This window comes from Theropithecus gelada, chromosome 7b (assembly GCF_003255815.1).
Source record: "Theropithecus gelada isolate Dixy chromosome 7b, Tgel_1.0, whole genome shotgun sequence".
NCBI lineage: Eukaryota > Metazoa > Chordata > Mammalia > Primates > Cercopithecidae > Theropithecus > Theropithecus gelada.
In genome coordinates this window covers 82,547,615-82,563,394 of record NC_037675.1, presented here as the reverse complement: position 1 = coordinate 82,563,394, position 15,780 = coordinate 82,547,615, and the positions used below count along the sequence as shown (strand labels likewise).

General features: G+C 36.5%; 1 protein-coding gene across 3 annotated transcripts in view; it reads left to right on the top strand.

The window, feature by feature from the left end:
- Window positions 1-11,388, top strand: part of GTF2A1 (general transcription factor IIA subunit 1) — a 46,045-nt gene extending 34,657 nt beyond the window's left edge. For all 3 annotated transcript variants that reach the window (XM_025392690.1, XM_025392689.1, XM_025392691.1), the window contains 2 exons: window positions 1,791-1,880; window positions 7,133-11,388. In XM_025392690.1, coding sequence (XP_025248475.1) covers window positions 1,791-1,880; window positions 7,133-7,240 — 198 coding nt within the window. In that variant the 3' untranslated portion in view covers window positions 7,241-11,388. The remainder of the gene's footprint in view (window positions 1-1,790; window positions 1,881-7,132) is intronic.
- The last annotated feature ends 4,392 nt before the right edge of the window (window positions 11,389-15,780 follow it).

Here is a 15,780-nt window from a genome sequence, read left to right as displayed (position 1 = left end):
TGAATTGTACATGTACAAATGCTAAAATGGTGAATTTTGTTAACAAGAATTTTACCTCAAAAAAAATTTTTTTTTGAGACGGAGTCTCACTCTGCCGCCCAGGCTGGAGTACAGTGTGACAAACTTGGCTCATTGCAAGCTCTGCCTCCTGGGTTCCCATCATTCTCCTGCCTCAGCCTCCTGAGTAGCTGGGACTACAGGCACCTGCCACCACGCCCAGCTAATTTTTTTGTCTTTTTAGGAGAGACAGCATTTCACCGTGTTAGCCAGGATGGTCTCGATCTCCTGACCTCGTGATCCGCCCGCCTCAGCCTCCCAAAGTGCTGGAATTACAGGCGTGAGCCACCGCACACGGCCTAGAAATTTTTTTTCATTTTACATTGATGATACCTATTTTAAGTTAAAGAATATCTAGACATAATTCTTTTTTGTTGTTGTTGTTCTTGTTGTTGATATAGAGTCTCAGATTGTTGTCCAGGCTGGAGTGCAATGGTGTGATCAAGGCTTATTATAGCTTCAACCACCTGGGCTCAAGTAATCCTCCCACCTCATCCTCCTGAGTAGGTGGGACTATAGGCATATGCCACCATACCTTGCTATTTTTTTTTTTTTTTTGTAGAGATGGCATCTCACTGTATTTCCCTGGCTGGTCTCAAACCCCTGGCCTGAAGTGATTGTCCCGCCTAGGCCTTCCAAAGTGCTAGAATTAACAGGCATGAGCCCCTGTGCCTGTCCATAATATAGTCTTGATTATTGTCCTCTCTACTTTCGTTTTGTCTTCTCTTTCTGCATTTATTAGAAATCTCAGTTACATCTTTTATCTTCTGTCTCAATTGAAGCAAAATTTAACATGGTTGGTTATTTTATGCTCTAGTTAGGTTTTATCTTGGAAACTCTCTTTAATGCTGAGATTTCCTACCTTCTGCCTTTAAGAAAAAAAAAAGTCCGAGTCTTAATTCCGCTTCATACCTCTACCATAACCATCATCATGCTAAACATGCTGATTTGTATTTAGAATCCAGGTTCTTTAACATAAAGACAACAAGGTAGACTGTTAGCCTATTGCATTGCCCTTCTTTTCTCCTCTAATTTCTCCACTGTTACCTGTTTTATATAGTTTGTAGTACAAAGTGCCATTAGCTCCTTTGAACCTTCATATTAGGTCCTCTTCTAGGCATCTTAAACAGTTATTGTGGAGAATTATCTTCTTGAACTGTTTTTAAAGAATAAAGAAAATAAAGATAGGCCGGGTGTGGTGGCTCACTCCTGTAATCCCAGCACTTTGGGAGGCCAAGGCAGGTGGATCACAAGGTCAAGAGATCGAGGCCATCTTGGCCAACATGGTGAAACCCATCTCTACTAAAAATACAAAAATTAGCTGGGTGTGGTGGCGCGTGCCAGTAGTCCCAGCTACTGGGAGGCTGAGGTAGGAGAATCACTTGAACCTGGGAGGCAGAGGTTGCAGTGAGCCGAGGTTGCGCCACTGCACTCCAGCCTGACTACAGAGCAAGACTCTGTCTCAAAAAAAGAAAAACGAAAATAAACATAAACATCTTTTCAGACTTACAAATTACGTAGCTTAACTAATTTAATTATATTTAATTTCTTACAAGATTTCAGTAATATTGGCAAACTGTTAAACAGCTGATTTGACAGTATTAAATTCATGACGTACATATTATGCATTTGGCGTTTGGTTCTCAAAGAACATCAAGGTCACTATATTTTTTTTCAGTGAATATTAGGCCTTCTTATAGTAATACATAAATAAACTGTCCTTTTATTTGTAGGAGCCCCTCAATAGTGAAGATGATGTGAGTGATGAGGAAGGACAGGAACTCTTTGACACAGAAAATGTTGTTGTATGCCAATATGATAAGGTAAGGATGTCATCTTCAGATTACTGACGTTATTTGTGTTGTAATTTCTTCCCTATGTTATTCTTTCTGCCTTATTGAAACATTTGCGCAGCTGATTCATACCTCTTAAATTCATTATGAATAGTATGAAAACACTGTTAAAGAGTTTTGTGGATTATTTTAATAGAATGAAAGATTAATTTCTTAGCTTTACCTTTGAAAAATAAGTTATGAATGAAATGAAAAGAGCTACGATCTTTTTCTATTTAGACAGTCTTTCAACTTGTAAGCAGAGTAAACAGCCACTTTGAGGTTGTCCTTTATGGTAATAGCTCACTCAATGAGATAATTCTGTTTTCTATTTAGCCTCAACTATCTCAAAACTAGAAGGGTTCAATTGAATCTCTATAACTGTTATTATTAAGGAGAAGACTAAGGCAATGAACAGTACTAAAAACAGATACATTTTTACTGAAAATCATTTAAAATATTATTTAACTTTGCTGTAGTTTGCTCACATTAAGGAATTTTTAAACCAGATACCGTGAAAACTAGCCATTGATTCCTTATGTTCTTAATTCATAAACAGGGTGCTGCTTTCTAAGTATTTTTGTTAGATTTATTTGTATTACTTCTGAGATTTTTGTTTTTAAGACATTTAAACTGGAATACTTTTTTTTTACTGCAATCATTAAATTTATAATACAGCAAATATTACGTTGCATTTATAATTTTAGTAGAGATTTTTACCACATGATGAAAATTCTAACAGAAGCTTATTATTTAACATTTATAGAGTGCAGAAATGTACCAGACACTATTCTAGGCCCTGGAGATGTAGTTATGAACATGTAAAATTCGTGCCCTGCATGAAGTTTCCTTTATAGATGAAGAAAATCTTAATTCTGTTGCATTTATGGAAATGAATGTGATAAGTAGCCGTGCTTACTTCAAACAGATCTATAGGGAGAATGCCAGTACTATGGATCTTATTTGCTAATAAAAAGGTGGAGTTAGACTAGTTTTTTACCAGTGAAGTTATAGAATAAAGACAGTAAGGTCATTGAGAGTTTTACAGCGTTCATTTTTGTGCATAATGACTTCTGAGAGACTGTTTTTAAAACCATATACCATGCGCATTATAACAAGTGTAATTTCCTGTTAGATACACATAGAGCAAGACTATGAGGTTAAAACAAGAGATACCATTAAATCTTTATTGTTAGGAAGTCTCAGAGGATCTCCTTGCAACCAAATTATCCAGAACACAATTTCATGATGAGATGTCAGATTTATCAGGCAACAGAGGACCTTTGTTTTAGCCTGACTGAAGAATATACTTCTAAGTGTCTTCCTACTTTAAGACAATGGTTGTATTCTCCTTTGGCACAAACTGTACTTATAGTAGTTTAAATGTTAAAATTGGTTTGTTTTGCTCCCAGAGACATTACTTTAGTGTTTTAAATTAATAAGTGGAAAATAGCTCTAAATAGTGTGCTGAATGATAAATAATTTTAAAATTTGCAGAGGTCTAATTTTGAGAATCAAATGAGTTGCTCTGGAGATTGGAGGGGAGTGGTGACTTGATGTCTTTAGCCAATAGTAAAGAATAGCAGTGTTCTGTGACTGCATAAAATGAGGTTGGATATTGTTTGAGCCAACTTGAATTTCAGGAATGTAGTTTTGAAGCCTAAACTTTAGAATGTCAACAATGAGTCAATTTTAGAAGAGATCATAGAAGAAATAATAAAGCTTGTATTGCCAATCAAATAAGAATCTTAGTTAAATGCTAATAATATGGCAGAGTTCTTGCTTACATGTGGGTGGATAAGGGCTGATACAGCATTTGGCAAAAATAGCATCAGATGTAGGTAAACTTGCTTTAACACATTTTTAATTAGGAAATTTAAGAGGGCTTTCTCCTGGCTTTAAGAACATTCCCTCATGAAGGGCTCAGGGCCAGGAAATGGATTGCTTTTTTAGTTGTGACTTTGTACTTCTATTAATATAAAAATATTTTTCATTTATTACCCAACATGACTTCATTGTTGACTGTGTGGATTATTTGACCCATGAAACTTTCCTACATTTATTTTTTGCAAATTGTCCTGTCCTGTGACAAAATGCAGTCAATTTCTTTAGTTGTCTGTAGAATCTCTATTTCCTGGCTGCTCATCACTTTCTTGTTTTTGGCTAGTTAAGCCCACTGTCTTTCTGGTTGCAGTCACTTGGTTCATGCTGGAAATACACGTTTGTAGGATAAATACTACTTTATAGGAAATCAAAGAAAAAGAGGAGACAGAGGTCTTTTCATGCAACAAATACTTACTGTTTATGATGTCCCTGGGCACTATTCTTGGAGCTTGAGATACACTAGTGATCAAAACAGAACAGTCCCTGCCGTTGGGAAGCTTACTCCAGTCAGGGGAGATAGATGCTAAAACATAATAAATTAGGATTTATTTATTTATTTAAAGCATAATAAAAGATTAATATATTATGTTAGAAGCTGATAATTGGTATGGAAAAACAAAGATCAGGGAAAGAGGACAGATTTGGTTTCAGTTTTAAATAGGATAGTCATAATAGGTCTTTGGAGAAAATGACATTTTAGCAAAGACTTGGAAAGAGTTAGCCCTATTGTCTGGTGGCAGAGTCTGTTGTATGTGAGGAACAGCGAGGAGGCCTGTGTGGCTGGACTGGAGTGAGGGAAGGGGAGAGTACAGTAGTAGGTGGAGAGGTCGAGGTAAGGGAAGGTGGATGGTAAGGATTTTGTAAGGACATGGCTGTTACTCTTAAGTGAATTAGAATGTTACTGGAAGGTTTCAGTGAGACAAATGGTTAGAACTGATTTAAATTTCGAAAGGATTACTTTGCTTTCTTTGTAGAGAGCAGAATATGAGGAGGAAGCAGAGGTTGCTGAAACAAGGAAAACTATTTGGGGGATATTATTATAATTCAAATGGGAGATAATGGTGACTCAGCCTATGGTGATGGTATTAAAGTTGGTGAGAACTAGTTGGATCTTGGATTTGTTTTGAAGGAAGAGTGTTAACAGGATTTCTTGACTCTGAGATGTGTGGTAGAAAAGAAAGAGGAATCAAGAATGACTCTCAAGATTTTTTGATGAGGATTCTGAAAGAAGGATGGTGATACCATCAATTCAGATGAGGAAAAGCTGCATGTGGAGCTGGTTGGACATGCCAAGTCTGGTATGTCTGTCAGACATTCAAGTCATCAATCTTAAGATGCTACATTTAGCATTTACGTAGTGTATTTAGACCAGAGGTATAATTAGCTCTTAGTCCAGCAGTCTCTGCCCTACCTGCTGTTTTACCTTTATTGTGCTTTGTTTCGCTTTAATAAGTAAGAAAAGTTTGAATCCAGAAGAAGAACATGAGAGTGGTTTCCAAGTAAGATGAAGGTTGTTTGATTGAGTGATTTTTTTTTTTTTTTTTTTTTTTTTAAGTCTCAAAAAGCAGTGGTGGGATCAACAAATGGAAGTTGGAGAAGCAGATTTCAGTAAGGGTAAACTCTGAAAGATTTTACAAGAGAGCTGTTCCAAAAAGGAATAACTTAATTTGAAATTCTTTGCTTACTGTTTCTAATCGTATTTAAGCAGATACTGCACAACCATTTGCCGGGAATATGTCATAAAGAATGTTTGCACTGGGAGGTTAGGCCATGGAATTTTAGGAATGAGATCTTGGAAAATGTCTGTACCTGGCCGGGCGCAGTGGCTCACACCCATAATCCTATCACTTTGGGAGGCCGAGGTGGGCGGATCACCTGAGGTCAGGAGTTCAAGACCAGCCTGGCCAACCTGGTGAAACCCATTTCTACAAAAATTAGCCAGGTGTGATGGTGAGTGCCTGTAATCCCAGCTACTCAGGAGGCTGAGGCAGGAGAATCACTTGAACTTGGGAGTGGGAGGTTGCAGTGAGCTGAGATCGCACCGTTGCACTCCAAGCCTGGGCGACAGAGTGAGACTCTGTCTCAAAGAAAAAAAAGAAAAAGAAAATATCTGTACCTGTTGAGCATTTCTGCATTATTATGTGAAACAGACTGATTTAGTAAAAAGAGTACTGGACCAAGACTTGAAAATCATGATTGTCACTTAGTAGCAGTATACCTTTGGTCAAGCCATTGAACCCTATCCAAGCTGTCATTTCTTCTTCTGAAAATGAAAGCCTGAACTAGTTGATTTTTTTTTTTTTTTAGGTACCTTTAGATCATAGAATAGGGAGAACCATGGGGCCTTCTTTGCAGAAGATGTGGAACTTGAACTGAACATTAAATAATTAGTGTGACTTACTGGGAAAAGGAAGAAAGGTCACTTCAGTTCATTAAGTTTTACAACTCCTCTCCCCCACCAAATCCATGGAATTACAAACAACTAAGGACTATAAGTGAAGGCAAAGATGGGAGTGCCCAGAGCCTGCCCTTCAGCTCTTTTTGTTTAACTGTGGATGTACATAGTTTTTGAAATCTGCTGTAAGTGACTGGATGATTAGCATCCTTTAGATGTATATTTAAAATACTGCTATGTATAAGGTTCCACGTTAGGTCTTGAGAGCGCTATAAGGAGTTTTATTTTGGTAGAAGAAGCGAGTCCATACTTGTATTACTTAACAAATAATGTAAGAAATGTCAGTGAAAATACCATTGGGAATTTAACAGTGGAAAAGAATAGTTTTAGCTGGTAAGATTTGGGAAAACTTTGTGGAGGATAGTCTTTTGGAGGTAGACCTTGAAAATATGCAAACCTGGTAGAGAGAGAAGACATTTTGTAAAGAAATATTTTTTAACTATTTTAATGAACACAAGTACTAAAAGCTATAAAATAGTACTAATTACAGATAAATTTGTTTTTAAACCCACCTAGTGAGTTTTGTTTTTTTTTTTTTTTTTGGTGTGTGTGTGTGTGTTTGTTTTTGTTTTTTGGTGAAAAACTTTATTAAGAAACCAATTTTTAGGCCAGGTGCTGTGGCTCACACTTGTAATCCCAACACTTTTGGAGGCTGAGGCAGAAGGATCACATGAGGCCAGGAGCTCGAGCCCGGCCAGCACAACATAGGGAGACCCTGCCTCTGCAAAAACAGAATAAACCAGTTTGTAAATACAATACTGTAAATACTGTTTTGTTGGGGGGGGGGGGGGGGTGTGGGTGTGCATGCGTGTGTGTGTGTGTGTGTATGGATGGATTTTTTGTTACTTGTTTTCTCTGTTTTCTGATTGTATCTCTCAATTTTTTAAATTTTGCTTTCGTTTAGATACACAGAAGTAAAAACAAATGGAAATTTCATCTCAAGGATGGCATTATGAATCTTAATGGAAGAGATTATATATTTTCCAAAGCCATTGGAGATGCAGAATGGTGAAGAGTTGCTTTTTTTCTTTTATAAATAAAAGAAACTTAAAAAAAGTTTAAAGCGGACAGTTTGAAACTTGGGGCATACGCCAACCAAAACTTCATTTCTGCATGTCAGAAAAGTGCAGTAGAAGCAAAGCTACTGGAACAAAGATAGACCTTGACAACATAGACACTACTTACTGGCAAGCCATGGAACTGTAGCACCTGGGGTTGTTGGGTGGGAGGGTTGGGGTTTTGTGTAGGAAAACCATAATTGTTGATTTTAAATACAGGTACCTGCCACCGGTAATTAGCATGTAAAGCTTTGTCTATATTCCTTCCTCCAACTTGGGTTCAATCAGAAGATACTTGTTGGAATGAACTGAAGAAACTTCGGTTTTGATAGATTGAACTGAAACTGCTTATTGTATGTGGTTATATTTGGTAAAAGTTGCGTGTGAGCTTTTTACAAAAGGGTAAGAATTGTGTTGAATTTTAATTCACTTGTATAAGAAAACAATTTAAAACTCTCATAGTAGGTCTTAAATATTTTTACTTGCTATTCTCCCTCAGTGATATATACCTCTTCCTTTCCAGCTTTATGAAACATCTATTTAAGATTTAAAGTTATCAGTGATCATAGTTTGGAGATAAAATTTGACCCAGGAATGAATATTTATTTTAATTAGGTTTTCATACTTATTAAATGTAATTAAAGACTTGGGTCTTGTCTGAGTTCAGTGGAATTGAAACGACAACTTTAATTTCCTTATAGAAAAACTTAATTTGTTTCTTTTAGTGCCACACCTTAAAAAGAAACCCCAAACTAGCTCCTCAGGAATATAGTTTTATTTTGCAAGCATACCATCTAGCTGAAATTGTATACACATGAATATATGTAGACTTTTCCTGTTGGGCTGAAGTGTGTGCTTATAAATGTGTTTAGTTTTTAAGCTAAACATCCAGTAAACAGTCTGTGCATTGATTAGCATAGGGCAGGTGGTGAGGACCTGGATTTTTATTAAACAATTTAGTAATTATAAAAGTTTCTTGTGTTTACTAGTAAAGAATTTTAAAAATCTATTCTAATTCAACAAGTTTTTAAAATCAACTTTGTAATTTGAGGGGAAAATTTGGGGGGAAGAGGTGGGTGGGCCACTAAGTTACCTCTCTTTCATTTGGTGGCCCTTCCAGGCCATTGAAAATAAAGACGTTGGCTCCAGTTTGCACATCGGGAAGAAAGCATAGAAATTTGACTTGTATATTAAAAATAATAGAAATGTAATATGTATATTAAGAATGCATAGGTCTGTATTCTGTAAGGGGCTCTGAAGAACAATATGGCACTGCTGTGTTCAGTGTGAATTCACTGCCTGGGAGAACTGCAGGAATGCTTGTCTTCACCATTGTGTTCTTACAACGAATTCAACTTTCCATGGTTTATCTTGACAAAATTTACATGTGTTTAGGTTACTTGTATATTGATATATTTTTTTAATCTTCAGTTTTTGTCTTCCTTTTTGCCTTTGTGTTTTCAGAAGTAACACATAAACACTTTTTAAAGTACATTACAAAGAAGAAAACTGTGAGCTATTATATAGTATTCCTTTTTTAACACAAATCTTTTAACTTTAAAAAAAGGCAAAAATTTTTTTTTCAACTTCCCACCCAGCTTACCACCTTGATCTCTTTAAATTATGTTCTAAACTTTGGTGTAAATGGTGGTGTCTAGCATGCTAGTAGTTAGATTTTATTTAGCTGCCATAACTGGTAATACAGTTTTTATTTTGACTATATTAATTAGTTTTTTGAGGGGAAGTTTGTTTATTCTGCGACTCTCAAAGCACACAGAGGTTTTAGAATATATATTATTATTAGTGAGACTGAGAGAAGAGGAAATGGGAGGGAGTAACATCACAGAAGTCCTGTTGTTCAACTGCTCTTTAATATAGTTGCTAGTAGGTTTGTATTTACTCAATAAAGCTTAAGTCAGTGACCTGAACTACCTATAAAAATTCAGCAGTGCTGCAGTGTTGCTTAAGTGAAACCCTTTGGCTATCTAGTAGTTTTTATGCTACTGAAACTTGGATTACTGTATGATACTCAGCTTGTCTTGGGCCCTCTATGTAGACAAACATTCGTATTCATAGTAGCATTGTTTACTGGCCTGTTTTTATAACTTTATTTTTCAAATATTAACAACCACTGCTTTCAGAGTGGTTATTTTGTTATTTTTGAAGCAGGAAATAACCCTTTGTATTTGCACCTGTGTATTGCATATTAATTATGGTATACTTGGCAAATGCTTTTCTTTTACCTGTGAAAATTCTGAAGGCTGGTCCAAGCTACATTGCATACCAAATTGTGCTCTTACATATTATTTGCATTGTGTCCTTTTTAATCAAATAGCATGTTTTAGTTTTATTATAGTAGCTTTTGCTGTAAGAATGTCACTTGCTTATCTTTTATTGTACTTGAATTCTTAATCATGCTTTTAACATTGTATTTAACAAATCATTTCGTATTAGGTTCCATTGAAATGTCATTCCTTTGAAAAGGCAAGGGATTTCCACTTTGAAAATTTTAAAATGAAAGTAGTATGTTTATCTAAAGGCAGAAAATAGTTCAGACTTGGTATTATGAAAATAAGTAATGGTTTCTGGAGAGGATTTGTTTAGATTTGCACAGATGGTGATGGCACCTTTTACTTAAACATTAATCAACAGTGCTAAAGAAAATTTACCCAAAATTACAAGATAAAACATGGAAATGTGTGCCTTTCAGTATACAAACTCTTGCTTGGTGGTCATTTGTGTAATCAGACCATTTGAATGCCTGAGAGCATGTTTAATTTCTGTGGAGTGCCACATATGGCTAAAACAACTCTTTAATGTGCAATTAATTTCTAGAGTAAAATGTCTGTTATATGAGGGGGATCTTTATATTGGGCTTTTCTATTTTTTAAATGTTCACATTTCTTTCTGTTAATTAAAATGCCATCATAATGTCACATTTACACTGTTGCCTCTTTTAAAAGCAAAGCCACTCTGTTCTAAGATTACATCAAGACGAGCAGTGTGTAGTAATTAAAATGTATGCTTGATGAGCATAATAGATTCTGGTTTTAGGAAATAACATATAGCTTTTATATGAATATTTTCTTTTGCTGTAGTGAAAATCAAAGATTTTTTTTCCTGGCTTTTATGGAGGAATGAAAAGAGTTGTCTCCCTGTAAGAGTAATTTTTGATTCTCATAGCAATAATGTCACCATTCTTACCAGAGGGTGAATACCCCTTGTATAGGAAAACAGACGTAATTTCCTCTTGGGAGTTCTCTTTATGACTTAGCATTTTCTTCCACTTGAGAAAATTCCTGTTTTTCCGATTATTTCATATTGAACTTTTTTTTGAGCTTTTGTGCAATGTAATAGTTTATTGATCCATCTTTGTACATTTTCATTTCATGTCTTTCTTCCACCTACCTGTCAGAATCAGCTATAGCAGATTTTGAATTCTTTAGTTAAAAAATAGTTGCTTTATTTGTTTCCTTATGAGTTTGTTAAATAGCTTTGCATTTTAGTCCTCTATTATGCTATGGAAATGATTATGAAGTTTATATTCTTCCCTTTTTAAGCCTGCCTTACTCTGTCTTTTGTCATTGTCTATGGTTTAATGAAGAACACACCAGACTAACATTTTTGTTTATTTTGAGGAACAAAAAACTTTTTCTCTTCTCTTTTAAGGGAAGTTAACTACACATTGAGTTAGTAATTACTCTTTCAGTCAAGGTTCCTTAATAAGTCCAGTCTGCATCAGGACTATGATTTGGGGGGCAGGGCTAATCCTTTTTGCTGTTCTGAGCTACTATTATCAACTGCTGTTGTACATACTGTTATGTGTAATGGCGTAAATATATTTATTATGTTTGTAAAATTCATTGCAGATCAAGGTTGCTCTTCTGTGATATATGGGATATTATGTTTTAAAGACCATCTTGGAATACAATTAGAGAACTTAGTATTTTGATGTACTAAGACCTATTTTAAGTTTAATATTCTACCTTTGCAAAAACTTTAATTAAAGATGTTATTTAAAAAAAGTAATGTTGCTTGCTTTGCTTACTAGTATATGGCATTGTTATAGATAATTGAATAAAATACAATTTAGAAAGGAAAATGCTTTACATTGTTAATGAGAATTCCATTTAACAACAAAAAGATGCTAAATTCTGTACCTTAAAGATAAGTAGGTTGAGATGTCAATTTGAATTAGTAAACTGTGTTGCAAATTATTAATAGTAGCTTTTAAAAAGTTGTATTTTCCAGGCACACAGGAATTTAGGTTGGGCAAATTCACATTAACAAATTATAACTAAAAATTGGTATAATTAACATTGTTTTTAAAAATAAAGATTACTCCTTGTGAAATATTAATAATTAACATATTGTATTAAATGAGTATTTCTACTCCAAAGTATAGATTACCTAGGATAAAAACATTGTTATTTCTCTGTTTAGCCAAACCACGTCCTCTTAGTTCAGAGGTTATAAATAATTGCATATTAGGAGAATTGGGTTACTGAGGTTTGTATTGCATATTGAATATATTTTGTGTTATTTTAGAAGATACTAAATAATTAGCAGGTATTTTAATTTTATAGTTAATTCAGCTGAATCATTAAGAACCTCACCTTTTTGTATTTTTTTATCCTGTTAACAGACTATCTAGAAAACATGCAAATTTTAACTATTAACGTAATCATAATAAAGATATCTTATTTATTGCCAGCAAATCTTGTATTTTGCAGTTTAATTCAAGCTCCTACTTTGATTAAGCTTAAGCTTTTGGCTTTTGTTTCTCCATCTGTAAAATGACAAGATTTTGAGGATGAAATGAGGTGTGATGCATGTAAAGCTCTTAGGCTGGTGCCTAGTACACGGTCAGCACTCAGATGTCACAATTATTTGCTTAATTTCATAATTATTTGCATAATTTAAAATTGCTTGTGCACCAGGAAAAAAAATTAACGATCAAAAGTAGCAAAAACAAATTGAGAGTCAGTGAAACACAAATAAGCCTGGGAGGGTAAGTTGGTGAAACAATGCATCTGGTTACAGCGGAAAGTGTCAGAGGGAAGAAAATTGAGTGCTGGGTATGGGAGAGGGGTAATGAAACAGTGGGAGGGCTTTTAAGCTCCCTCTCTCCCCCTGCCAAAAAAGTCCTAGATGATATATGTCTAAGTAAGTCAAATTTTCTGAAAGCTAAAACTATGATAGAACTATCATTTTAAAAATTGACTTTTCCAAATATTAATGGAGTCTGTCCAGTTAATTTAGGGAGAAAAACAGAGTTGTCAAACACTGAAGATACGGATACATCACTGATTCTCACAATGTCTCCTCCACTTTGAAAAAGGGCATATTGACTTCTCTGTGTTGACAGAACCTCCATGCTAATGATGCATAGGTTAGGGTGGCTTTGCTGAGTGGGGCAAGTAGGACCAGGAAAACTAAAGTTCACCCAGGTTAGTTGCAGGAGATGAAGAAGTAAAGGTTTTTTGGGTTTTTTGTTTGTTTGTTTGTTTTTGAGACTGAGTCTCACTCTGTCACCCAGGCTGGAGTGCAGTGGCACTGTCTTGGCTCACTGCAAGCTCTGCCTCCCAGGTTCATGCCGTTCTGCCTCAGCCTCTCAAGTAACTGGGACTACAGGCACCCGCCACCATGCCTGCCTAATTTTGTTCTTGTATTTTTAGTAGAGACAGGGTTTCACCGTGTTAGCCAGAATGGTCTGGATCTCTTGACCTCGTGATCCACCCGCCTTAGTCTTCCAAAGTGCTAGGATTACAGGCGTGAGCCACCATGCCCGCCTGAGAGTAAAGCTCTTTAGAGCTGTTTACTTTCAGCAGGGATGCACAAGGGACATTTGTTGTTTTGGCTTCTCAGTGTCAGAATACCCTTACTGTCTTGCTTCATACCAAGAAGAATGGAGGGTAATATATACCTCTTTATGGAAGTAGAATAGCAAGTAAGAAGTCACCCATCACTGGATCCAGAAACAGGGACCAAAATCTTGAGAAGTGGTCAGACTGATGCTTACACTCAGGACTTTGAGTCTTAAGAGCATGAAACAAAGTTGCAGGATCAGAGGTCCTGTATATGTTCAGGTCTGGTGGTGTGATAGTGACTGGGGCAAGAGGGCTATTGGCAACCTCCTGAGCAGACTTTTGCTGCAAACTACTGTACCCTTCCAATCCCTTTTCTGCTTAAAATAATCAGAGTCTCTTTCTATTGTTTGCAACCAAGAAAAAGCATTATTCATGCAAAGTATGTCTTCAGAATCACATTTCCCTTGTAGGAGTCTTTCCTTCACAATTAGCCCTTTCTTCCAATTAGGCATTCAATATCCTATTCAAAAATCTTCAGTGAATTACCAAAATAGCAATACTTGTAATATCAGCATCACAATTGTGGTTGGCTGATTACCTTGGAACATAAAGGAGTTTGTTACATTTAAGCCCATTATATATTGTCATTCATGTATTCTGCAAATACTTGGGTACCTACTATGTGTATCGTGACAACTAGACCCATATTCAAACCTAGTACAGTGTTCATGAAGTGACTGATTGGTAGAATTGGCAGAGTCCCTTCAAGATTCTTCATCCCTTGCATAGCCTCTCTCTGGGGGGCCAATCTGGGCCTCAGTGGATGAGGCCACTGGAGGTCCATTTGTAGGATTTGAAAGAGCACAGAGACTCCAAAGTCCTTGACATCTTCCTGAACTTGTTCTAGCACAAGTCTGCTTTGATCTACTTTCTAAGACTTCCTCTCCTCCTTGGTGTGAAATATATAAGGACCCTGTGCTCTGTCTTGAGCTGGCACTCAGTTTTTAAGTTCTACATTATAAAGAGGGTGTGTGCTATATATACTTAGTGTTATTTTCATGTTCTTAAAACTTCCTTTTTGATATGTGTTCTGGAGCCTTTCCATAGAATTCGTCTCCCACAACCAAGAGTTCCTGTTCTCAAGGAGGGCATTACAGGTAGAAGAAGGACACTGAAAGATTTTAGACACAGCTTTTGTGGAACAGAGAGAAGTGTTTGGAAATACTGGTTTTGAAGTATGCAGCAAGTATGAAGAAGAGGGGGATGGGGACTCGGAATAAATACTTCTTGAGTGCCAAATTCATTGTCTGTTTTTTCAAATACACACAGTACCCTTGAGGGTAGTTATTTTTATCTTCATTTTACAGATGAGTTGATGGAGCTTTGTGTGGAGGCCAAGTAATTTGCCTAAGGCCACACAGTGAGACTATAGTTTGAAGCTAGGGCGGATTGGCAGAATGAGGTCAAGATACTCCATCCCTAGCTTAGGATGGGATGGGTCTTTTCATCACCTCAGTTTCCAGGAACAAATGGTTTCCATCTTAGATGCTGTTAATAAGAGGCTGTGGCCTTGCAGCAACCTGGTCTCTTGTTTCTATTCAGAGGCGATATTCTGTCTGTACTCACCACTCTGAAAAGACAGACAAATAAAAACACTGGCTGGGACCATGACAGCAAAGTCCTGAAGAGTCATTCAGTGAAGACTTGGGGATTGGCAAAGTAGTCAGTTCTGTTTTTACCCTCTCCTAATAGTTCAATGAGTTAAAGGAAAAGAATGTTTTCACACACACACACACACAAATCAGTATGTTTGTTTGCCTGAAGGAGATCTGTTTAGCCTCACCTCATATCACTTCTCTTCTGGTGAATCTGATGGTGAAATAAGTTTATTCCTAAGAGAGCTCCCTAATGCAATTAAAGTGAGCATGGCTTCTGCCGGTTTCATGGCGGGATGCATCAAGAATATAGAAACTTGGAGACAAATGTCCTGTGGTTGTTGTTATAGTCTGAATGTTTCTACCCACCCCCAAATTCATATGCTGCAATTCTAACCCAAGGTGATGGTGTTAGAAGAGGGTGTCTTTGGGCAGTGAGGGCATAATGCACTTATGAAGCGACTCAGAGAGCTAGCTAGCCCCTTTCACCATGTGAGAGTACAACAAGGAACAGCCTCGCACCAGACACCAAATCTGCTGGCCCCTTGATCTTGGACTTCTCAGTCTCCAGAACGGTGAGACATAAATGCCAATTGTTTAGAAACTACCAATTTCATGGTATTTTGTTACGGCAACCTGAACTGACTAAGACAGTTACTGAAAAACCCCACTTTAAATATGTGAGCATGAGAGCCCACATTGCTGGACAGCCTCATGGTAAAGCTGTCAGATCCTGCTCTTGGCATATTTTGCAGTAGTGTTGTGCCCAGGGAGGGGGGCAGTCAGTCCTGGGGGACAGGCAATAAGGAAGTGAACTGCTGGCCAAAAATATAAACACAATCATAATTAAATTGATTAAATTTAGTGCTTTTTATTATTACCACGTGCCAGCAATCCTAAACTATATCAATGATAGAACACCTTTCCATAAGAAATGATTTTTTTGTTCTAACTGGTCTGTTACAGTTAGTGTTGAGTGTTTTTCCATTTTTTTTTTACCGTGATGAAATATATGTAAAAGTTACCATT